General features: G+C 46.0%; 1 protein-coding gene across 21 annotated transcripts in view; it reads right to left on the reverse strand.

Annotated features, from left to right (window-relative positions):
- The window catches only part of CADPS (calcium dependent secretion activator), a 205842-nt gene that overhangs the window by 155647 nt on the left and 24062 nt on the right, over window positions 1–26133 (reverse strand). For all 21 annotated transcript variants that reach the window (XM_033517383.1, XM_033517380.1, XM_033517378.1 and 18 more), the window contains exons 2-3: window positions 10243–10356; window positions 5856–6188 (exon numbers count right to left, since the gene is read on the reverse strand). In XM_033517383.1, the coding sequence (XP_033373274.1) occupies window positions 5856–6188; window positions 10243–10356 (447 nt within the window). The remainder of the gene's footprint in view (window positions 1–5855; window positions 6189–10242; window positions 10357–26133) is intronic.

Consider the following 26133-nt stretch of genomic DNA (forward strand, 5'->3'; position numbering starts at 1 on the left):
TCAGCCATAGCTGGAGAATACAGCATTAGGCTACATCAGATTTATTTTGTTTAATAGAAGAGCTAATTTGCTTTAAATTTAATTACAGGGGCCAAGATTGCTCTCTAAGTCCATAACAGCACATAACATAAGCTGATCCCACAGCTAATGGGTGCACACGTAGGTCCACACGTGTCTGTGCAAATCAGACACCGGATGCTGACAGCCTTGCAGGGTGATCTCTGCACTGTCCTCCCCAAAAGGCTGCAGTGCTGTTGAACACTGCTGGGCTGGCAGGGCCACCCTGCCCACTGCCCTGTCACTCCAGCAGGCTCAGGGCTTCCCTGCAGCTCTCACTGGATGCTGGGGCTAACAGATGTCCCATCTCAACCACCTCTCCTGATCTCAAACGATGCATCGCACACAGGGTCACTGTTTCTGCACTGCCTGGGACCAACAGGGACAGTCAAGGCACCTCTCTGCTCCTCCTGGGTAACCTCCATCAGCAAACCCCTTCCAAAGGATGGGGCTGGCAACCAAGGCTCCAGCAGAGGCAGGCACCACCCTCACCCCTCTGCCCTGACACTGCACTGTCCCTCTCAGTTTCTCTGCCCTCCCATGCCAAATCAATGTTCTTCAAAACATTGCATGCTGAGCTGATGGAGAAGGGCAATTGCCCCTCCTCCCCAAAGGACCACGTGTATATCTACGTTGTGTTGTTGTGACAGGGAAGATTTCATTCACTTCCCAGTGCTTTTTCCTTTTTCAATTTCCCACTGGGTGCTAAATCACGGCAGGCTCTGGGAGATGCTTGGGCTCTGACAGGAAGCTGCAGCTGCTGCTGGCTGCTGCAGGAGTAATTACAACCCTGCAGAAGGCTCCAGGCTGCCATTTCCGTTTCCATGGAAATAAATACAGAATTACTGAAAACAGCCCATGATGCTTTATGGATTTTGAGGCTTTTGATCATCTCTAAACCACTTTAACCCATTTTTATTGGTCATGGCTTTGTTTTAAGTGGGGGGGGAGAAGGCGGAATGGGGATGATGCTCACGGTGTGAAAACAGGTGGAGCAATCAAAAAGAGTTTTAAATAGTGAAAGAGGGGGGAAAAAAAGCCACAGGGTAAAGCTGATGCCGTGGTGATTTGCAAGGGGGAGAGCAGTGCTGGCCAAAGCTGCTGGTTATCCATGGCACATGCATCCAGCCTTGGAGAGAGGAGCCCATGGAAGCTCACTGCAGCAGTCCTAGATCACCACCACCATCCCAAGGACAGGCTGTTTGTAGGGGGCTCTGGGGTCCCAGCAAACCTCCCTCCCTTTCAGAGGGGTCATTACAGCCACAGTTAGTGCTTAAATGCTCAGAATTGCAGATACCTATTTCATAGACATTGAGCTTCAAGATGAAGCCAGAATAAAAAGGAATTGCTTTGTGTTCTTCAAACAGGGAGCAGAATGGAGGGATCTGATCCTAAACCTCTGAGGCCCTGGACTGAAGGGACAGAGATGTGTACAGACAGGTAACTCCACACTGTGCACAGCAATCCTGGACTCAATGCCCATTGCAAGGCATGGCTGGGAATTCTCCATCACAACAAAGTGAAATACTTGATCTGGGGAGTATACACACAAATCAGACATTTATTCTGAGGTGACTTTAGCCTTCATCTCACTGTCTGAGCTGTCACAGTGCCTCACATGAGTTTCTGCCCCTACTTGGGCTGCAGCTTCCAAGTACCACTACAGCTTCTCTGCAAACAGAAAGGATTTAGGAAATATTTTTAAGGAGATTTCTCCAACTTTCAGCTAAGTCAGCAAAGGCAGCTCATGCCACGTGTTTGGCACACACTGGGTACATGATGGCAGTGTGACCATGTGCCAGGCACATGATTGACACATGTTGGGCGTGTAACGGGCACGTGAAGGGCTCAACACACCAAAGCAAGTGAAGAAACCAAGTTTGGTAGAACCACACGAATTGCAGAGATGAGAGAGGGGCAGAAGGCAAGATACCACCTCAGCAAATCATTTCTAATACTGACTTGAGCTAAAATCAGTCAGGTTTTTTTGGCAGGGGAACTTTCTGCTATGTGAGAAATGTCAGCCTTTGGACATAGTGTCCTAATTCAGCTGCGAAAATAAATGTCAAAACAGTGAATTCTAGTTTTAAGTCAGCTCTGTTTGAGAAAATTTGGGTTGAAATGTTTCCTAGTTAAAATCCTAGGGCCCCAAAACTTATGAAACAATTCCACTGGTGAGAAGTCTTTATGCCTTTACATGAAATAGCCACCAGACAGCAATGAGACCTGGTGTGTGTTGCAGCCCACCCACACATGCATACTTCTCTGTTTTGTCTTCTACATGGATGGACAGAAATAGATGCTGAAAAACCATGACCATGTATTAGCATCACTCAGCAGGTTGCACATGCCTATATTTAGTTATTTGCTTTCAAATCTCACATCTAAGGGCATTCTGCTTAGCACAGTTTATTTTGCCACAGTATATGGGACACTTCAGGCCTGGGAAAGAAGAGAAAGTCTGACTGTGAATCCTGAGAGTTCAGACAGTTTTGCAGGGAGACCCCACTCTTCCTCTGAAGCAGGAGGATGGACCTGCACAGCTCATCACAGACACGATCTGAACATCTGCTCCTGCTGCAGGATTAACTGAACAGCACTGTACCAGCTCCGGCTCTTCTCACTGTAGCTAAAAATTACTTCCAAACACAGCTTGAGACAGAAAAGTAAATCACTGCCCTACGGCTGTGATTTAAAGAATGAGACAGGAGAACACCACAGCCTGATTTTCAGAGATGCTCTGAATTCAGTCATCATGAAGGTCAGCAGGAAACAGAGAACCCTAGGAAATGCCAACTGCAGCAAGAACCCAAGTTTGGAATTGCCCAATACGTACAGAAAATAGCTTCTTTAGTACTCTTCCACAGCCACAGGTTAATTACAAAGCAGAAGAGCTAAATTTAGATTTTGCCAACAGGTTCTGGACCAGAAAGCCCAGACTGAAACACACATTTCTCCCTCCACCACACCTCTCACACAGCAGAGGAGCTCGCTGCTGGAGCCAGAGATGCTCAATTCCCATGCTGACTCCACTGGAGCAGAAACACCAAGCCACGTGGCATGTGTTATGCAAAAAGCACAAGACTCTGTGTATTATTTAAAATGTTCTAGTCAGAGCTTGTGCTTAACAACACTGAAATCTTCACAACTATGCTGCTACAACACCCCTTCCCATCTTTGTTTCCTAAAAGCCTTTCCAACTGCATTAATACCTTGCTATCAGTAACTGCTATCTCAGATCCTGCTAAATCACTGCTATCACATTAAAAATACACTTATCTCATACCACCTGGGGATACTTTATTAAAAAATCTCTTTGGAAATCATCCTCCTTCTGCACAAACAAAATGTTATCTCAGAAGTGAATGGAAATGCAGTCCCAGTGATGCAATCATTATGCAATTAGAGTGATGTAACAGGAGGCTGCATAGAGAAAAGCATCTACTTTCAAACCAGCAGTGTTTGGGGCTCTCAGCACCATTCCTGTTCATGCTTTCAATGGACAACTTGGCAAAGCCTTGTTACCCCTTGCCTACTTGCACAGCCTCTGGGCAATTTCACCCTGCACACCAAGGCAATGCAGAGCACAGCCCAGCCAGCCCCTCCACAGAAGAAAATAGGCTTTGCTTTTCTAATCACAGGTGACTGACTGATAAACTGCATGAACAGCACAGTGCTGCCACTTTGGAGAGGCTGATGGCATTCACACACCCTGCTAGGGAAAAGGCTGCTTTTCCCAATTCCTCCCATGCATGGCAGACAAGCCCTGGTCAAAAAAGTGTAGCTTATTCCATACCAAATTACCACTGAGAAGCTCGTGACTACGCCCCACAGACTGGCTGCAAGCAATGGCTGTGCTCCTGGGGAAAGAGTAATGGTCAACACTAATTTCCACAGCAAGAGGGAAGTACAGAGTGTCTGCTGCTTGCCAGAGAGCCCCAAAGGCCCCACTGGTGCAGCCCACATGACAGGACCACAAGCAGCATCAAAAAACGGTTCTCAGAGCAAAGCCTGTGGTTTCCCTGGGTGCTCAGTGCTGCCTTTCCTCTGCAGATGGAGAAGGAGCAGAAGAGACCAGTTCCCCCTGGTACAGGGTCCCACCCCACAGCATCCCACTCCCACTACATCCCCCAAAAACACCCAGCTGCTCAGTGACTGCTGACCTTGCAGCTTTCTGAGGTGTGCACTGCACAAAGGGTTTCCCTTCTGCACAGCTAATCCTCACTATCCAGGTATTACAAACAGTAACTGCCATGCTAATTCTCGCTTTCATCAGAAATTATGTCTTCCTGTAAAAGCTTAAATTACAGGTTTACTGCCTCCAAGTATTAGAAAAGACCCAGAATTAAGTCCTCTGCTTTCAGATTAAAACCAGGACCCATGCAGGAAAAAGATTGCTTGATGCAACAGAGCAATTTACAGGGAGCAACCTCTGGGTTCATGGTGTCAGCCAGCAAAGTTCTAACAAGCAGAGATCACAAATCAGGGCAGCTGTGATCAAACACTGTTTTCTGCATCAGTGGGAAGCACAAACCAGGAGGGAAGGATCACACACACGCTCGCACAGAGCTGCCCTGGTCCTTATCAAAGCACAGGTTAAGGGAGGATGAGAGACATAGGGCTGGAGTTGGTTTAAGTTAAAAAATAAACCAAAACATGACTCAGTTCTTAACACACCACTGAAAATATTACAGTTTTGATTATAAAGAATTCTTCCAACAGAGGATGGAAGCACAAAATCTGTGTAAACACAATTTATGAGGGCCACTACAGTTTTTGCTATGAAGACACATTACTCAGGGACATTTATTATCCTCTGCCCACTCTGCCATTAAGGTCTGAGATGAAGAAGAACAAATGCAAGATAACTAATCTGTTCACAGGGGTAAAAACAGATCAAACATAATTTTCCATGTCTTAAAAAGAATTGGAAATGTCTAGACAGAAGACAGACAGAATTGGTCTCAAATGTATTCATTTCAATAAGAAGCTGAAGCCCTGAATTACCGGGAAAAGACTGAAGTCTGCTCCTCCTCCAAAAACTTTCCATACCTTACTCTCTCTGTGACTCTGGCATCCTTTATCCCGCCTGTGATATTTATATCCAACAGCAGGGGACTGTAATCTGGGTCACCAGCAGTCTGGATAGCCACAGCCAGCCCTCAGCAAGGGCTGCTGGAAACACAGGCAGCACTGCAGAGTCCCAGCCATGCAACTCTGGAGAACTGGCCCTTCTGGGGCAGAAAGAGATGAATGGGAAAGGTTTTCAAGTGTAAGCAGAGCTACCCTGAGGTTATGGGGCTTTGGGATGCTCTTTCCTTCCACCACAGGCATGCAGGGATCACAGAGCTCCCTCTACTTAAGGAGAACCTGAATAACCTCACTGGGCAAGTCTGCATAAGCCACCCACCCCAGGCACTCCTGGGATCTGGCTGCTGATATCACAGGCTGTCTGTCATTTAGACTGGTGATGTGACACAGGATGGGCAAACAAGCCACAGGCAAACAGCCCACTTAAAGCACCTCAAAGACCTGCTCACCCAGATACAGAGCTGAGGAATAAAACATTCCCATCTCAGCAATCCTATGGAATTGTGCATGAAAATGAGCAAGAGAAGGAGGCCAACTTGGGTAGCCAGAACAACACTGGCAATGCTGAAGTCCCACCATAAACTAACCCCAATTTCTTGGTAGAAGTTCTTTCCAAAAGTGTCTGGTCAGAAAGTTTCCAGTTCATAACAGCAGTATTTCCCACTGGCAAGCCTTCCCCAAAAAACCCTCTTCCATTCCCACCTTACCTGACATGCATTGTACAGAAGCTGATGCTCAAATTTCTTGATCCCTAAAATGTTCTGGAACATCTCATAGAGCTGCTCCTTGCTGAGAATGAGCTCTGAGGCAGCACTCGCTGTCATCCTGGCCTGTTGCTTCCGAGGATCCTCCTCCCCACGGTAAATAGCATCAAACTTTGCCATCCAAGAGCTCAGGACTGTCTCCTTGCTGAGGCCATCAATTTCTGGCAGGCTGCGCACTCTCTTCTCAATGTGCTTCTTGAAGACCTCTCGGGAGTCATTTGCTGAGCACCCTCCGCTCTGCACCATCCTGGCAACGCGGTCGCTTTTCAGGAATACCTGCAAAGAAAAGCGTGATTTCAAATGGTGCCAGCTTAAAAAAAATCCCCCTTAAGTACCACAAAAGGTGGTTTCACTGCTGGGAAGCTGCTTATTGACTGCCAGGACATTCTCCAACTCCTTGCTCAACCGCCACATGTTGCCAGGGGTTTCAGCTCTACTTTGGGAAACGTAATGAAATCAGGTGAAGCTTCTGCTTTTTCTCCACTAAAATGCAATATTTTGATGCAGTTAGGACTTGATGTGATGTTATGGTCACACCTCACCAGATACATAAATGCCCCTTGGGAAAGCAGGATTTTATTTTGTTGTATCTGCTGTTTTAATAAGGAAGTTTTTGCACAACTACGTGCACCTAACCAAGTTCTGTCCTGTTAGAGGGAGCAGAGTCATCTTATTGAAGCCAACAGCACTGCACTGGATTTATTCTGGTAGCAAGGCTCCTGGGAAACCTCTGCAAGGACCAGGTTGACACCCTCATTCTAGATGAGATCCCTGCTGTCTGCCCTGCTGTCCCAGGAATGGGAAGTGCAAGATGGTTCAGCATGGCTTGAACCTTTGCAGAGATGCAGGGCACTGACAGCAGGAGAAAGGGAAGGAGAAGACATTTCATAAAGATGTTCTTCTCACTGCAAGAGCAGCAGAAGGGTCAAACATGGCAAACTCCCACAGACCACAGATGTCCTGGGAACAACACAGAGCTCAAGGGTTAGAGAGACAGAGGGATATTGTGTTGACTCTCCTCTCCCAAGCCCTGAACACAGAAGAGCAAACAATATCCAATAAGAAAACTGCTTTTTTATTAATAATACTGAGAACTTATGAATACAGCAGCTTGGGAAGAAGCTGTGCCCTCACAAGGGTGTATCTGTCAGCTCTCAATAATTCAAGAGCTTGAGGATGACCTAAGGCCATGATGGATTTTTTTTTTATATAGCATTCAGCAACACGGTACTCCATGTTCCCAGATGCTTGATGGCACAGGCATCTGTTGGCAGTAGTACTGGGTTTTGTCCAAGGACCAGACCAAAAATGATGCTGAGAAAGAGCTGAGTTGTTTCCTTTCAATATCACCACGGGAGCACTCTCCCTGCAGACAAGACAGGCAGAATGCCACCAGCAACCTCTTCAGTCCATGCTGAAACAACAGCAGCATGTGCTTTGTTTCCTCATGGAGATTAAATATGAGTGATAATGCCCCAGGTGTGTGCAGATGCTGTCAAATAATCATGGGTGAGAGCTATCAAGAGCCAAGTTCCTGATGCAGCCATGGAAATTATCACTGACTGCAGGAAATGGTGGGAGGTCACAGTGACCAGTCCACTGCAACATTCTGGGCTCTCATGTCCCCTCATCCATGCCAGGTGCCCAGACCTGAGCCTCCCGTACCTGCCAGCCCCAGTGGCTGTTGTTAGCCATGGTCCTCACCCCCAGTATCGTGAGCAGTGGGAACTGGCTCCCCATATTCCCTCAGCCCTGATTTTTCCTCCCTGGGTATGGAGCAGCAGCCAGCAGAGGAAAGGAAGGCTGCAGCTGGCAGGGAGGAGGCAGGCACAGGGGAGCACTCATCAGACACAAAGCAGCAGAAACCATGAAATAGGAAGATAAAAAAAAAAGATTTAAAAAAGGTGTTCTGTCCTGTTTTATTTAGAAAATACCAGGTGAATTGCCTGGCTGTAGGACTGCTTAGTAGGGTTGCCAGGAGCCAAGAACTGCCTACAACAGAACCCTAGCATGGGTGCACACACCGAATCTTGCAGAAGGGAGCTGACCTCCAGGAGCTGGGTCAGGCATCTCCTGCCACACCCACAGATGAGCCCACCATGGCACTGCCCTCTGTCTGCCCACAGCAAAGGGGAAATGGGGCTAATGGAGCACTTCCATCATATGCACTGAAGTGACTGCTGCAAAATGTGCCGGTGACAGACAAAGCTTTACTCATTAGAAGTCAAAGGACCTTAGAAAAGCTCCCCTGCAGTGTGTTGGAGTATGCTGGGCCTGTCTGCACACACAGGTCTGCAGCATTCCTGCAGGCACAGCGATGCTTTGCAGAGCAGCAGCAGATCACTCAATTTTTTAATTTGATAGCAGCCTGTGAACTAGCCTAAGACTGACAACCACGTGCTTACCCTGACAGTCAGAATTAACAGCAAAATGTGGCCGTGCAAACACATTCAGGGCAACAGCAAGTGCATTTCTGACCTACAATATCACCCTTACCTTTTTCCCTCTGCAAAAAACCAATCATTCCCAGATAATGAACTTATTCTGCACCATTAATAAGTGGACCTTTTAGAAACATCAGCCATGTCCTGCACAACTGTGTGTTTCCCAAGCCATATTGCAGGTTTATAAATCAGTAAAGGCTGATTTCTAGATAGCACCCAGCAGAAGGGCTCAAGTTAATTGAATAAAACTGAGATTTACAGGAGATGAGCTAAGCGAGATCTGCCGTGATTTGCACAATGGATCAACCAAGAGGGGCACATCTCTGCAGAGATGGGAGAACACTCAGCAGGGAACTCTGCTCAGGCACTGAGGGGCAGAGGCTTTCTGTGGCAAGGCTTTTTCTTGTGCCACTGCAGCTGATGCTGAGGAAGAGCCACAGAGGCAAGCTTCAGCTGCACAGAAGCTGAAAGCACATGGCCATTGATTAAAGGAGACCAACAGCTAAAAAGAATAAAAATAAAGTTGTGCTAAAGGACACAGATTGATGCATTACACTTTATGTGGCCTGTTTTAAGTAGGACAGAGCCAGTGGAAGGTCCACTTGAAGACATGAGTTTGTGTATATCTAGTGCTAATCTACTGCTGTTTTTCAGATTGATAACTTGGGGCATTTACACAGCACAGGACTTCTGGAGCTGACACACTCACCCAGACCCAGAAGTGAAACAAGGATGTATTTTTCCTGGTTTCAAGCAGTTTTCTTTTCCTGCCCACTAATTTTATCTAAACAGATTATGCTCTTCTTGCATCCTAAAACACAGCTCACTCCATCTTGAACATTTTCTTTGAGAGCACCTGTTCAGTGAAGCTGTGATGATTCCTTGGCAATTTCTTTTCTGATAAAAGATGCAAATGACTGTTGGCTTCTTTCCTGTACAGAGAACAATGGAGCAGGAACTACTAGACTGGTTTAACAGAGTTAAACCAGAGATAATTTGTGCTTTCCTTACACAGAAGCAGCTGCTGTCATATCCTATAGAGTTAAAATTTTCTTCAGTTTTAGTGTCTGATTTTGGTCCCCTCTTAGATTGCACTTCTAGAGAAATATTTTATGTAGGCAATTCAAAATCTTCACCTTCTATGACAGAATAGCTCTAGGGAGAAAGAGAAATCGCTTGCAGAAAGGCTAGTAAAAAAAATAAACAACACTCCTCATAGAAATGACAAGCACTGATTTCCTTCTAAACCAGAAACTCTTCCCTTCTAAGCAGAGATATAAAAGGCAGCATTATGGGCTGCATACAAAGAGGTGCAAAAAGACTGATATGCATAATTATTCTTTTCCACAATTATGGACAATGTTTTATGTTCTCCAGTATCATCTGGTTTATCATCACTCCCCCTTTGCTTTGCAGCACTTTTCAGGCCAAAGAGAAAAGACAAGACTGTTGCTGAAAATCCCAAAGTCAATTGGACACAATGCAAAAGCTCCCACAAGAACTGAATGTGCTGCCCAGATTTCTCTTGGTATTTTTCACAGGGAGCACATGACATTGATTTTACTGATTTTTCCATCTTCCCTGTTTTAGAATACGCTGTTTAAAAGTACCAGGAAATTATTTTTCAGCTCAAAGGAAGGGCAGTCTTCCCCATAATCAAGGAAACACCGTGGCATAGGGGTTGCTATGGTTGTTTCATGGCTTACATTCAAATCCTGAACCTCCCAAACACTATGATGTACCAGACATCAGACAGAAGTCACTTTGCACTTGCCTTTGCTTCATACTGTGTGATAATGGACAAACTGTTAATTCAGCATTCAACCCCATCTGTGAATAGGGGTGAGGACAGGAATTCATAAGAGCATTGCATTGTCTCTCCTTACCTCGTAGTAGCTCTGGACAGCATTTATAAATGCTTCATCAGCCACAATCTGAGTTTCTCCATTGAGAAAGGCCTGGAAACGATCTTTGATTGTCTGGAGCTGCTGCTTACTTATCTGTAAAACATGCCAAAAGAAGAAAATTAATCAAAAAAGGTTTAGGTATGAGGAAAAAAAAAACAGTAATTGACCTGCAATATCTTATTGAGGTGCTTATGACATGCATTTCTGCTCTCCTTTGGGGACAGCCAGCAATAGCTGAGGAACCAGCCACACATGGGTACACACACACACATGCACTCTGCAGCCTGGCATGTTCATTTAGGCATCACAACCACCTGAAGTCACCCTGAACATCATTTCTAAACAACTCTGCCACCACAAAATGAACACAAGACTTTTACTACTTCAGGTATACTTAATTTAAAAGCAAGCTGCTGTGTGAGTGCTTGGAAGAATCTGTTTTGGTGCAACCCTTTCTCCACTCAGCCTCTCCTCCCTTTCACAAGCTGAGGTTTCATACCAAATGGAAAGCCTTGCAAGCTAGCTGTTGGTTCTTGGATTTTTGTTTTTGATTTTTTGTCCTTGCTCATTTATTTTGGCTTTTCACACACAAAACATCAGTCAAAACCAGCAGTGAAAGAATTTAATGTTGAAATCCTTTGACAGCAAACCTATTCTCCTTATCCTAGCAAGGACTTTCTCTGCTGTCTCTTTGCTGCTCAAAACACTTTCTGTTTAACATACAGCTGGTATAACTTACAAGACAATTCAAATTCTGTCACAATGACACCAACAGAAAGTTTACAAGGGTTTATTCCAGCCTTTTAAGATAACATGCCATTATTTTTCCAATTTATCTGTCAGTTTAAAACCAGACATAGCTAAAAACCCACCTCCTCAGCTTAAAATGCAGACAAAGTCACAGCAGGCACATAAGTCATGTATCAGCAATGCCAGCCTAACATCTTAAGATGTAGACAACACCCATGCTGAAAAGCTGCAGGGATTGCAATGTAGCTGGGGCTGCTTTACCATGGGGTTACTTCATGTTTGAGGATAAGAATTAATTTTGACAGAAGGAAGCAAAAAATGTGTATATATTGCAACTTCAAACTTAAAGCGAAAGTTAGGCAGTAAGAATTAGGACAGGTATTTATTAGTGACCAAAAAGTCTAGAGAAGAGTCTTTTTTTTCTTATTTGCATGCCAATGGAAGAAATGAGCCCATTAGAATGGAAGAGAATGATAAAATTAATGTCTCTAAGTGTCTAAATGGCTTTGAATAAAGTACAAAAAACTGCAGAGATTCAAACAACTAGAGCAGAATGATGCCTGGTAAATACCACCAGTGATAAAAAGCAGGAGAGGGACCACTTGGAAAATTCAGTGATAAATATCACTGGAGCTACAATCACGATGTGCTGCGTGGGGCGTTTAGGGACTGCAGTAGTGAACATCATGAACACTGGTAATTAATTCCTCAACACCACACTGAGGGGGGTTAGTGAGCAATAGCCATTTGATGTGATAATCTGGAATTATCTTACTGCTAATGGAGAGGTGTTCATCAAAGTGACAAAGTGAGACTCACTATGCTCTGCTTTAGAAGATGTGGAACAGCCTTCACCACCTCATGGGGGCTGCAAAGGTGGGTCATTCCCACCCCAAAAACACCAGCCCACACTTCACAGGGTCTGACACATGCAACAAAGCTCAGCATCACAGGCTGGAGTAAGGATCGTCCCTTAACCTGACTCATCTCAGCCTTGGACCATGAGCACAGCAGAAAAGCACTGCCAAAAGCTTCTTGCTTTTAGGATGGCAGATTCTTAGGACCTATCTGCCATGTCAGGAACCTAAACCCTTTTGGGGTGTTTTCCAACAGCACCCTAGACATCAAGAACCCTTGGGCAACATGCACAACATCAGCTGTAAAATAGGCTCCAAACCTATCTGAGCTCAAAATTGAGAACTGGGTCAATGATAAGAGGAGCCAGAGACAATGAAGTGATCAAGTGGGAGACACCTGTGCTAGGTCTCTTTTTATTAATAATTTAATTATCTCAAACAAATAGCAAAGAAATAGAAAGGCAATATGTTCATTAAATGTATTGATTTTTTATTAGTGAGCATTGTTAATGTCAGAAATAGACAGGGCAACAGATGCTATAAAAAACTAAGGGAAGAAACACAAAAACTACAGGTAGCCTTGAAATTAGGGTGCTGAGGCACAAGGAAAGACATACTAAGAGTCTCTTTCATTTGGGATTTTTAACAACATGCATGGCATATTTATTACATTTTTGGGTCCAGCTTATTTCTTACAACAACCTCCAAAAGTCCTTGCTTGTTCAATTCCTGTAATGCCATCTAGCAGCAGTATTTTATCCTCATTCCTCAGTACTGAATGGGATACCTTCAGAACAAATGATGCTCCTTGAAATTCCTAGAAATTCCCAATCCGCAGCTCACACGCAAGCTCCCGGGGGCTGTGGAAATGAATCATCGGATTTGTCTCTACTAGAGTGTCAGTTGCTTCCTTCTCAGCCAAGCTGTATGCCAGCATTTTCCCCATCCAGGGAGAAGGAGATCCTGTCTGATCACAGCAGGCTGCAGCACAGTCCAGTCCTCAGCCAACAAGACCCTCAGTCTGACACCCCCACCAGAGGTGAGACAGCACTGGCTATTGATCCATGTCTGTGCCACTGTTGGGGATGTTATCAAGGAGGCAGTCGATCTGAGACACAATTTAACTGTTTTCATATTAAACGTTGCTTCTGCAGCACAGCAGCAAACACCTGGTGCAGAAAGCCAGCACCACAAGGGAGCAGAGGAGAACAGACCTGCAGGTCAACCAAATGTGCCCAACACACTTTACCTCCTATTTTATGCCTCTTTCCTTCCCCATCAGGCTGCACAGGCATTGCTGCCAAATCCCAGAAGCACTTCTGGGGCAGCTGGGAGGCTGCACCTCTCAGCAAAGGGTGGAGCAAGGCTGGGCAGTCTCAGCACCAGCATCACACTGACTTGAAGCAGTGCCAAGTGATGCCACTAACTCAGCCACAGGCTTAAAAGAGCACATGCCCTGAACACTCAACTGGAAGCTTAAGTGCTTTAAAGGCAGGGGTGTTATTTTATCTCTTGTAATTAGAGGCAGTTGATAAGTGATAAGCTAGAAATCCATATAAAGCAAGCCAACAGCCTCTGCAGATCCAGTAAAGCCACTAAGGGGCCAATACAAACCACTTCTCAGTTACATTCCAGAGGGTGCTCACAAATAGCAGAAAACAGCAGAATTACTTCCATTTGGAAGGACATCAGTACAACATCACAGCCTTCACAGCAGCTGTGGCAGGAGGTGAAACCCTGTTGGGCTTGCAGCCCAGGTGTGTGGGTGTTGAGGGCACAGCCTCACTGCCTCCCATGCGAACACAAATCCAAGTGCCATCACACAGGAGAGCTGGGAGTTAGCAGGAAAACTGGTGGATTGAAGAGGTTTATTCTGCTTACCTTCCCTCACTTTTCCAAACCTCTCTGATGCTCCCTACAACTGCTTCCCACATGTGAGCCATTAGAAAATGAACAGTCATTTCTGCATTCCAGAGAGATGACAGAACACAGCACTCTGGACCCAAGAGAACTCTCCCAGGTTGATACTGTGGTGTGCTTATGCAGCAGGGTGTTTCCCAGACCTTCACCTGTCTAAAGCATGGGAGTATTTAACTTGCCAGATATACACAGACATATTAAAAACTGTAATCAATTGAGGCAGTGAACTCTTGGCACAGGTATCAGGCACGGCACCCATGGAGCTTTTGGGCTGGCATCCCTGGTGGATTGCGTGGCTTTTAATAAGAAGCTTGGCAGATGCCTTTCCCATAACAGGCTACATTATGGGGAAGAGCTCACCAGTGACTAGACAAAGGCCCCATATGATTCCTACCTTCTTGGTCTAACTTTGTTAGGAAAAACCACATACCCAGCACAATCTAGTGACCTCACAACCTGACTAAAGACCCACCGGCCACAAGCAAATCACAGAGACAACCAAACGAATTTCCTTTATGCAGATCCCAGCAAACAGCGCATCAGCGTCTTTGGGACAAACGTTCAGCAGCAGCTTTTTTTGCTCTGTGTTATTTTTGCACATACTCGGTCTGACTCAGAGCCAAATGCCAACCTGGATGCAGGGAGCCATGGCACCTTCTCCAAAGTGTTCCAGCCAGTGAACACCTGGCACCGTCTCTGCACATTGTCTCCAGCCTCCTTTGCCTACACCAGGGAAGCACAAGCACTGCAAAGAGGAGTTGCTTGCTACAGAAAACTTCCCTGAAAAAAGTTATACACAGCAATGTGCCTCACTAAGCCATCCTCTCTCCAGAATGCTTTGCTGAGTCTGAGCATGCAGGAATAAATAAGTACAGCATCAAAATGAGCCCAGAGAGGCTGTAGCATCTCCAGTCTTGCAAATTTCCACAGCCTGACTGCATGAAAATTTTCTGGTTTGGAAGGGAGCCCTGCTTTAAACAGGGAAATGGGGCCAGAGACCTCTAGAACTCCACTGAAATCCACATTATACTACAGCAATACCATAACCAACAGAAGATTTGGAAGGAAGGGCCATCTTAGGTTGTAGATTGCTGAATCTGTCAGTAATTATCAAGCTCCAGCATAACACATCCACACCTGTACAGATACTCAAACCTGCTAATAAAGCCCTGTCCATCAATGTGACTGCTGCTGAAATCAATCAGATTTGGGCTCTGTAGAAGGATTATTCCAAGTGAAAGGTACCCTGTGGCTAAGAAGTGACCCCTTTCACTGCCACACTTGAACAGCTCTGATGAACACAGAATGTTTCAGTGTTGTGATGTCTCACACAGCCCTGGCACACTGCACATCCCACTGGAAGGGTCTTTCCTGCAGGCAGGACATGAGGATGCAACACAGCACTGCACACTGGTCCCTGATGGCTCAGCCCATCAGCATCACCCCTGTCCCAAAGGAATGGTTTCAGCTGAGGACTGCAGGTAATTCCCAGGGAAAGCACCTCTGCTTTTTATCCAGAAAGACCAGCAGCAGTCAACCACAAGCAGCACTGAGCTCTTCCTTCTTAGGGCACCTGCTGCTCAGGGACCGCTGCAGGGAGGAAAGGAGGAATATTTAACTGCTCACTCTGCTGTTGCTCTGGGTTTGGTTTTGTAACATCTAATAAATATTTCATTACTCCTCAGCACCAAGTGATTTAGGAAAAATCTAAACCAACCAAATGAGCATCTCTCATCATTGCTACTTTCACAGCCAGAAAACCAGTCACAACACGAACAATGTGGGAGGGAAGGTGTGGGGAGGAGGCCAGAGCAGCTGAGCACTGGTCTCAGGAGAGAGGCTTGAGGCCCCAGCAATGGACATGAGATTAGGAAAAGAAACAATCAGGTTATTTTGCACTGGCAAAAAGTATCAGGTTGTCCCTCTGCTGATGCTGATTTCTCTGCTACAAGAGAGGGCCACAGGTGGGGTGACTCACAGCTCCAGAATTTGGGGTTTTTATTGCAAACTCTCTTGGGCAGACGTGGCTGCTCTGCAAACAGCTGAACACTGATGGCTTTTCAGTGCTCTCATACACAACTAGTATTAATTGCCAGTCTCAGGAAACTGTTCCCAGCCACCTAACAATGCCTTTTCTGGTTGATTCAGAGACATTTAATACTTATCACCAGAAAGAGCTTCTTGTGCTTTGGTTCCTGATAGCCACCATACATCTTTCCAGGGATACCCTTACAGTCTGACCATGTGCAGATCACTGTGCACACACCCACTGTTTTGCTGCTGCCTGTACAATTCCCTCTTTGTGGGTGCTTGATTTGTTGCCTCTCCCTCGGTCCATGCTTCACAGGCCCTGCTGAATCCACACTGGTCACCCACTCTCCAGCCACACTCATCCTTTGTGAGTGGCAAACAAGAAAAAGACACGGTCCTGGCAAGTCACCCCAGTGTCACCCACTCCTCTCTCAGGTGTCCAGCTGATTTGTTGCAGAGAAAATGACTGCACCATGACCATGCCTGGGTTTACACACGTGGGCAGTGAAGAGCACACAACCCCTTGTGCCTGCAGCAGATCATGCCCTGCCTGCTCAGCCCACCTGAGATGTTGGGGATGGGTCAGAGCAATGGGGATCCCCCAGGAGAAACACTCCTACATCCCCACCTGCCCTGTGCTCAGAGATCAGGCTGGGTTTGAGCACAAACAATGTGAACAGCTCCTGGGTCCTTACACACCAGCACAACACTCATCTGGAGGTCAGACACTGAACCAGCCTCTCACTCAAGCAGGCCAAGAAAACAAAAATAGTATTTCCTGACCTATCTGCTTCAGCAATGTGACCAAAGGGGAGAGAAAACCCACTAAAGCAGCCTGCAGAGGAAGAAAGCCCCTTCCTCTGCTCAGCCACAGAGCCACCACCCAGCCATGCCTCCCCACAGCAGCTCCAATCCCTGCCAGGACCTCTCCCTACCTTCGCTATTACAAGCAAACTCCAGCAGCTATGCAGCAAAAGCAGTGAGTGTTAAATGATTTTGGCACTTGCTGGACCATTTCTCCTGTAAAGAGGCTCAAGTATTGCTGAGTAACTATGGGAAGGCAAAACATCAATCCCTTTGGTTAAGCCAGCTGCAGACACAGAGGCTCTAGATCAAGCAGTGCAGATCTCCTCTTTCCACTGTCCCAGACTACATCCAGTAGCAGATTTATTGGAGAGACAAAGCACAGGCTCTGAGTTGCTCTCTGAAATACATGGATGTGCTTTTTTATCCTCTCAAACCCTGAGTATATTTCTTTTCTATGATTCACTCTGGCACACTTCTTTGACATATATGAAAGACCTAAAATGCCACTATGGCTGCTCCTACTTTCTGCAACGCTGCAGTGCACAATGCTAAAAAAGGAAAGCAAACCCAGGATTTGGGACTGGGCCTTGCCATGATGACTTTCCCCCTGTGCTTTCCAAACTACACTTTCCTTTTTCAACCTGCCACCACAGAGCAAACCTAGATGCATCAAAAGATACCTTGCCACAGCCTGCTTCACTTTCTTTGTACCAGGGATTTCTATCCAACACTCACATACCACCCTTGCATCTGTCCCCTTGCATCTCTCACCTGCAAAGGGTCCCCTTTTCCTTGAACATCACAGAATTACAGAATTGTTTGGAGGGGACCTCAAAGATTGCTCTGTTCCACTCCCTCTGTCAAGGGCAGGCACACCTCCCACTAGACCAAGTGGCTCAGCTGTGGTTCCAATCAGGAAATTCTGCTCCTGACTGCAAGTTTCTTTCTCCTGTGTGTCTCCTCTTGGCTGGTTCCTCCTCTGCAGCTGATGTGCTGGCAAGTAACCCCAAGATGGAGCCACCTGACAAGAGCACAGAAAACTTGGAACTTTTTCCACCTTTGATCTTATTTTACCTAAGCAAGCCATTAGCAGAGTGAGTTTGTGACAGATCCAACAGACTAAGCTAGCCCTGCTGGGTATCTTTCTGTTTATGATCAAACAGATTCAGGCCCCTATTTTTTTACTTCTAATAAAAATATGACTTTGATCTTAGAAGAATAGAGAAGCCAGCACAAAACAGAAGCAAGAAATAGCAATAATGAAATACTAGGCCAGTGACTGAGGATGGGCTGAGGGGTGATTGCTGTTCTGAGAAACCTCCCTGGTGACTTCTGCTGTGCCAAGAACCTTGCCTGGTGAGGTCTGCTGGGTAAAACACATCATCATGATGTGGCAGCTTTCAGCAGAAAGCCCAGCGTCATCCTGCCTGTGGTAAAAGTGCAGCTGTTCTGTTAATAAAACAGAAAAAACAAAGCCATAAAAATACTAGCAGAAATATAGCTAGGAAATAAATCCAGGAGACAGATAGAATAGAGGCTGCCTAGAATGGGCAGAGTGACAACCAAAGCCCCCCAACACTGGATGCCCCTTTGGGTGCCCCAAAATCCCTTTACTCCCAGGCTGGACTCTGCAGCTGGATTATCTCCTCCTCCTCTCTGGCTCAAACACCTTCTTTAATCAGTTCCTGTCTGATTAACCTCAAGTCCTGAGGACCACTAACACAACTGCTTACACAGCCTGCTCCAGCAATCCCCCCCTAGCAAGGGCCTGGCCAGAGGGGCACTGGGAGCATGTTTGCTCTGACTGATGTAGGAACTCTCTGTAAATGCAACAGACATGGCTTGGCCTTGCCCTTTCACTCCACCAGTACAGTACATGTGGTACATACAGTGCATTGCTGCTCTGAGACCTCAAAAAACACTTAGCCCAGGATAAAGGATTGAGGGTAGATCTTCCTTCTCCTCTGGAACATCACAGGCAGTCTTGGAAAGTAACATTTTCATTCGTTTTTTTTCTGTTGGATGGAAAACAACAGATGGTCTATGGAAGCCTGTGAGTGTTAATGTGACACAGCTTCTGAGACATTACCTCCCATCCTTTCATGCCTCAGGACCTTGGTGTGCTGCAGTGGAGGAGGGAGGTGGGGAGCTGGAGAACATCACAGGTCCTTCTCCATGAGACACCCATGTCCGGACCCTTGGAAAAGTCAGGAACAGGCTGGGCTATGATCCTACTAGAATTTATATTTATTTCAGAATATTCTGAGGACAACTTCCAGAACTTCGATGTTCAGAGCCTGACTGAAAGGAAGTAAAAATGACAGTTTGGGGTATGGATATTACACATCTATTGCCCAGTGGCTGTAAAGCACTAATCCTCCTGCTCTGTCACCATCACAGGTATGCAAAACCTCTCATTCAATCATCTGCAATAGATAGCCAATACTGTATTTATTTGATAATAAAAAACAAGTGCAAAATCTCTTACAAATGCTACAAAGGAGCAAACAATTCCCAGGTGCCCAAAAGAAAGAATTGTACAGAAGTGGTGGTTTTACACTGCTATTCAATGTGGCCGGACCCCCTTTGACCAGAACACTCTGCCAGCCCCTCCTGAGGGGTAACTAACAGCACAGAACCTCTTTCCAGCACCCAGGCCAGTGTTATTTGGACAGTTCAGCACTCTGAAGATCAGTAAGCCATAATGCTGCTGACACTACCCAAGTATCTCATTCTTGGGTTAGGGGCTAGGAATGGCTCAGTATATTGTGGGTTTGGAGATCCCATGCACAACCTAAGGACAGTTAAATATCCATAAACTAACTGATCCACAAATGGGGGTGAGGGACGAGGAGGGAACAAAAGGGGGTCTATGCTGGGGGCTTCTGGGATTCAGGCAAGTCCTGCTATCCAACAGCCCATTTGTCTGCTCCCTCCTGTGCTGCATTTCCCATCTGTGGAGAGTAACAGCATTTTTCTTCTCTCCAGAAGTGGCTACATGCATGAAAAAAACTGAGAGCCTCTCACAGACTAGGATGGTGCATATCCAAGAAGAAAAGCAAGCTAGTTTTAGAGACGCGTTTAAATCACTACTTGAACTATTTCCATCTCTGTGTTCCTATTCCAGGCAGACCTTACAGATTGCAGAAGCCAATCATCCTTCCTGGTGGATATATACAGGGGCTCATGCTGACTTAAAAATATTAAACAATCAGAGCTAAAGATCTCCTACCGACACTTCAGATGTCCAAACAAGAAATCCAGGTTTCTCTCCATTCTTTTTTAAGGTAAAAAAAAAGCACATCTACCATCACTGGCGTTATTTTTGCATCATTTTCATCATTAAACTCTGCCTCTCCTCCATGTCACAAGCTATTTTAAAAACAGTTCTTACTGAGCAGAAGTGGTAGACAAATGAATGGAGACTGAAGGACTCCTGGTGTGCCCCAGCCTCTGTGAAAATGCTGGTTTCAGCCTGGCAGAGTTAGCAGGGGAGGGAATATCTTTGATGGGAATGAACAAGATGGCAAGAAATGAAGAGGAGCTCCCAGGCAGACAAGGCTAAAATGGTGAGCCCTGCTGTGGGGCACCCCACATGCCCACGCTGCCCCTGCCAAGAGCTGGGGAAACCACCAGCCCCCAAACCAGAGGGCTACTGTCTGAATCACCATGAAATTGGGCTGCTGGAGCAGAAGAGGAAGCAGATGCAGGTCTGAGCAATATTTCTTTTCCAAAGAAAGCACATTTTCAAAGCAGCCCACCAAGAGGCATGACCAGAGATGTGACCACGGCTCTGGCTAAGTACAACTTGTGTTTGAAATTTTCCTTTATTCTATGAATCTGCCATGAGTTCCAAGAAACAAACAAAAAGAAAACACTCCAGATTTTAAGAAAATCTGTGTAAGAGCCAAATGCATCTCTGATCCAGTAAAAGAGAAGCTGTCTCCTTCAGAGAGCACTTGAAAAAGGTTCAAGCAATCAGTCAAACCAGAACAGAATTTGCTTCTAGATAGAAAAACAAGAGAAAAGGTGTGAAACTGTAGTGTACGTCCTCCTCCACCTCACATTTCCTGCTAAAGTGAGTAATATCAGATTTTACAAGGGCATGTTGTTTGGAGCTGGAGGAGAAAGTTTAGTAAAAGGTAGTTTGTTCTGAGGCAACAAACTACTGCAAGGAAACAGCATTTCAACTTTCCATGCCTACCACCAGGCAGATACATGGAAATATACCTCCACAGGATGGCTGGTATGTACCTGGAATAGCTGAGAATGTCCGTCTGCTCCTTCAAAGACATCAGGGAAATTCATCTGCCTAATAACATCATTCCACTGGGGTGACTTACCATTATTTAAAGAAAGGCATTGTTAAAATGATCCAATTTGTTTCCCACAGCCCTAGTGTTTGGACCCGGTTTCTGTCAGGAGGCTGAAAACAAGGGGGCAAATCTTGCAAATTATCTGAGGCATCAGAGATGGGATGAAAGCCCCATGGGGACATATCCCCACGGGTGCTTTGAGCAAGCAAGTGCTCAGATTTCCAGGCTTGGAGCACACTCACTTGACAGGGAAAGCTGGAGGAAGCAGTGACCTTTTCTCAGCTTTAGGCTGTAAGTATAAATGAAATCCAGCTAGGGCAGTCATGGTACACACAGCCTGTATGCGGTGTGAGCAGGACCCACATTGGCATCTGCAAAGGGACAATTAACTGCTTGCTTGAAATTAGGCATGAAGTTCAACCGTGGTTTTCAAGATAAGGGAGAGGCCATTTGCTGGCTGACAGGCTGCAGTGATCAGTCTGAGCCTTGCAGCCCAGGGAGATCTCCTGGGGAACCGGTGGAAGGACAGGGATGAGGCATCCGAGCACAGCTTGGTACCAGGACCTTCCCCACACAAACCCCGCCTGTGGAAGGAAAGCAGCAGCACCACAACCAGCACTTGATTGAATCCTCCCTGGGGCACTTGGCCAGGGCAAGAGGGACATCTTGGCTCCCTGAGTGAGTAGCCCTCTGCCCTTGGTGCCTCTGGCGACCATGCTGGCTGTCTTTTGCCTTCCACCTCCTGCCAAGTTTAATTAGAGCTAAAGAACATCCCCCCAAAGCTGCTCGCTGTGACCCAGCACCAGCCACCAAGTCCCAGCAGCAGCACCCAACCACACAAATCTTTCCTGCTGGCTCTGGGGCAGTGGGAGCAAAGGCAGCCAGATCAGGTCTGGTCCAACCACCTTCCCATCACCCTGGAGACACAGTACTGGTAAACTGGAAGTAAAAGAAAAAAAAACAACAAAACAAAACCAAAAAACCCCTTAAAAAAGCCTCCTTTTTTGTGCCTCTGATGGCCTGTGGGGCTTTTTTTTTGCCAAATCTCAGAGATAGTAGTTCAAAATATCCATTTGAAACATTTGTTTCCTAACACACCCAAAAGAGTAAGGTTGGTACCACTATTATACATTAACTCTCTACAGTCTGGCAATTTTCAACACAGCAGTTGTATATGGCCCTACGTAAAAATCCTCTCCAAAAACACATGCCTACACATTAAAAATTCTCTCATTTAAGCCAGGAAAGCTGTTTTAAGGATTGCTGTGAACTGTAGTATATTGCAGGCTGTCTCCAAAAGAAGAAAGATTAATTTTTCTGCTTTGGACTTGAGGCAGAATAATTTTAAAGGCTTTGAGTGAGTGATGAGCTCTGTGCATTTCTGCTGGGAGGGTCAGAGCCCCCTGCTATCCTCTGCCCATCAGATGAGCTGTCTCTGCTCCTCATTTGCTGTGGGTTGCTCAGAAGAATTGCAGGCTGATGCTACAAGAACAGTGACCTGCAGCAGAAGGGGATGTAACAGATGGAGTAAATATCCTCTTCAACACACCCCCAGAATATGCTGTCCAAGCTCAAAATCCAGATTTCCTATGTGTCTTACACTACCTTACATTGGCCCAAAAAAAACAGGAGGAGGAAGGAGAGCAGGCTGTGCACAGAGAGAGCAGAACACAGTCCCAAAGGGCAGGAGGGAAGAACTGCCTGTTTCTACATCTGGTAGTGAGTTTGTCTACACATTAATAGCTCAAGTTGAAACCCCCACAAAAAGCAGCAAAGCTACTGCAGAACTGAAGCATATCATTTCAGAGGAGAGTTTGTAGGAGCAGAAAAACACGTGGGCATACAGAAAGAGGAAAAGACAAAATGAAATTATTCTTCATAAAAGGCAGCTGTGCTAGCATTTGCCTACAGCATTCTCTATCCTGGAGCTTGCCTTCTGCTTCTAGGAGCCCTGCAAGAGATGACTGAAATCATAACAGTAAAAACTACAAAAAAAGGGAAAATAAACTCCCCAAATGAGCACAATGCATTGCATCACTACTCTCATTTTCCTCCTCTCAATAAGTGTGAGGAGTGAGCTACAGCCTGGAAAAAGGTCACTGCAGGCAGCAGATCCCAGAGCTTGGTGGCAGCTGGACCACAGTACTCCATGTTACTCTGATCCCATAAACCAGATCCCACATTATGCTGTATGTGCACAATCAATCCAGCTCACCTCCCCCTACAGCACGGTTTGCCTTTTTTTTTTTTTTCAACTCAAACATTCCTATTAGAAGCCTCAGCCTACGCTGAAGAATTAGAGATAACTGGTACCTGCAGAAATTGGAAGGAAATACACTACTCTTAAATATTGCTTGAAAAAAAGCTGCAGAACTGAGGATGTGGGAATCCAGTCGCTTACCTGAAAATGCCCCAAAATATTTGAATGAAAGGAGCTTGGAGTTTCACTCCTGGTGCTGATTGCTGGGCCAGCACCAGCACAGCCAGGGATGGCTTCTCCCTTGGCACGACACACGCTGCAGAGAGGGCCCACACAGCCTGCTCCAGAGCAGGCAGCCCTGATTGGCAGTTGTCTCAGAGACAAATGCTTTCCCAGCCCTCTGGAATATCAGCAGTGAGCTTCCCTGGCAGCTGGATGAGGGAGTAGGCACGCTGGAAGATGGGCAGGGAGCCTGCAGGGTGTGAAGGTCAAGGCAGGTGATCCAGGTACCAGCTGCACTGGCTCATGCAGCTCCTTTGGCCTCCAAACCTCATGAAGAGGGGATCAGGCTGAACTGTGACCAAGCAGGCTTTTTTCCAGAAAGCTGGGCCATGCACAAAGGGGAAATGCCAGAAAGCAGCACAAACAAGCCCATTCCCCTCGGTTCCATATTGGCAGGGCTTTCTCCAGCAATGCCAATGTTACTTTGCCATCCAGCCTCTCCTTGTCTGCAGTTTCCAAACTTCCAAGTTTTACACACAATAGTTTATTGAGTGGGCAAGTATCCTGACCACACCAACAAGAGAAGGACAAACTGGTGGGAAACTTTGTTCCACCTCCAATTCACTTCCAGCCAGGTTTCAGCACTTGGCTTGACCCACACAGCAGAGAAGGTTCCAGCTGAAACCCTGGCTCTGGGCTTGGAAAGTCAGACATTATGCATCCTGTAGCAAACAAAATCAGCAATAAAATCTTCCCCCCCAGGAAATATTGGAAAAAAATTGCCAGGGAAGTTGGCAACAGAAGTCACTTGAGAACTTCAGCATCCCTGCCCATCAGTTCCAGTCCTGGAGAAGATATTTCTGCCTTCACTGACTAAAGCCCAAGTATTTACGAGGAGCAAAGTTCCCCAAACCTGAATGCAGAACTGGGCACAAGTCACTTCTTCTGATTGATGTCTGTCTTTGCAATCTCACTTTTCTCTCTGATACTATATCCCACAATACAATAAAGCTCCCCTTAAATTTAAGTGGCAAATATAAATTTTTATTTCCTTTAGTCTTTTGAACTGTGACTACTTTTTTACAAACCATGTACTATTTTTGAGCTTTGTGATTAATTCCTTAGACATTTTTTACAGAAATGTGCTTTAAACATGCAAAACAAATCCCAATTCTTCCTGGTACAATGAAGAAGCAAAGAAACTGAAGATAGCATCAGAAAAAAAACCCCACAAAGACAGAATCCTTTGCCACATTGCAGGCTAACAGCAAGAACACAGCAGAATAAAGATGCTTATCTTGAGCAACCGAGAGCCTGCACAACATGAGTCAGTAAGAGCAAGGCATCAGCCTGTTTGGGAGACCAAGGAGATTTCTGAATGGGGCTGGTAGCTGAGCCCTCTGCTAAGCTGTGCACAAATCCTCTTTGCCTACGGGCTGACATTTGGGTGGGTGACAGAGGCTGCCTTTCCTGCTCGGGGGCTGCTGCTGAAGAGAGAGCAATGTACCCTGCAGTTATGGAGGGCCACAGGGAAAGCCACTGAAGCACTCTGTCAAAGGCTGGAATTCAAAAGAAGACTTTTCTTCCCTTATTCTCGGTGCCTAAGAACCAGCATTAACCCCTACCATACTCCTCAGCTCCCAGAAAGAAAATAACAGAACATTAAGCTGGCACAGTACTTATGAAGTGACAGCAAGACCCCTTGCAGTAAAATCTCTGTGTGATGCAGAAGGAATTACCTCCACAATTCCACGCCTGTCAGACAGCAGAGCACAGCACAGGGGGTGCAGTGCTGCTGATGCCAGAGTGTGATTTCCATTAGTGTTAATAGGAACTACTGACAGAAGCAGCAGCCAAGGAGCCAAAAAGCCTCCAGTCTTGATGAGTGCCTTTGATGAGTACAGAACTGCATTAAGTCAGCCCCAGCAGCTGTACCAGGCAAATGATCACGGCTGTGGGGATGAGAAAAGAGCCAGGGCTCAGGCTCCAAAGAAGGGCTGGATCCCAGCTGGGATGGGGCATTGGAGCTGGAGCAGCACAAATGGCCAGTGAAGTGCCAGCAATGGCACAAGGCAAGCCCCACTCCAGTGTCCACGTGGCAGTCAGTCACAGCCCTCAGCAGCAAGCTTGAGGGAACCAGGTGGCCACTGCAGCATTTCTTGAAACTACTCCATGAACAGCTACTGCCAACAACCACCAAGCTCCTTGGGATGGGGAACAGAAAATAATTTCTATCCCCAGTGGAAACAGAAGGTAGTTCACAAGAAAGTATAGGTTTGGAAAAACAAGGGCTTGGGATCAGAAAATGATATAACAAAAACCAAAAGGTGGACCATGAGAAAACTGCATGTATGGAAGAACAGGGGCTGAAAAATTAAAGCCATTGTTTTGGTCCTTGTTAGGGTCCAGCAGTTCAAACCAAGAGAAAAAGCCATCATTAAAACCATCACTTCAAGTCACTGACAATTTTTGGATAAGCAAAGGCCTAGAGAAAATTCATCCCCAAGATATAAAAATAGATTTTTATTAATTAGAGAAAAAGCCAGATACAAATCACAATCCCCTGAAAATGGATAGACTAGATGCCAAGGTTATTTTCTTCAAAACAGTTTAATAAGCAGGTGCTGGGCTGGTGGTGGCCATCTCCCAAGTGTGCCACATGAGACGAGTTGCTGGCACAGCCTTGGCCCTTACAATTTGCAGCAAAACCATCAGGTCTCACAGCAGATCCCCTGCAAGTGCCTACCCACCACCTCCACCACTCGTT

The sequence above is a fragment of the Parus major genome, chromosome 12 (assembly GCF_001522545.3).
Source record: "Parus major isolate Abel chromosome 12, Parus_major1.1, whole genome shotgun sequence".
NCBI lineage: Eukaryota > Metazoa > Chordata > Aves > Passeriformes > Paridae > Parus > Parus major.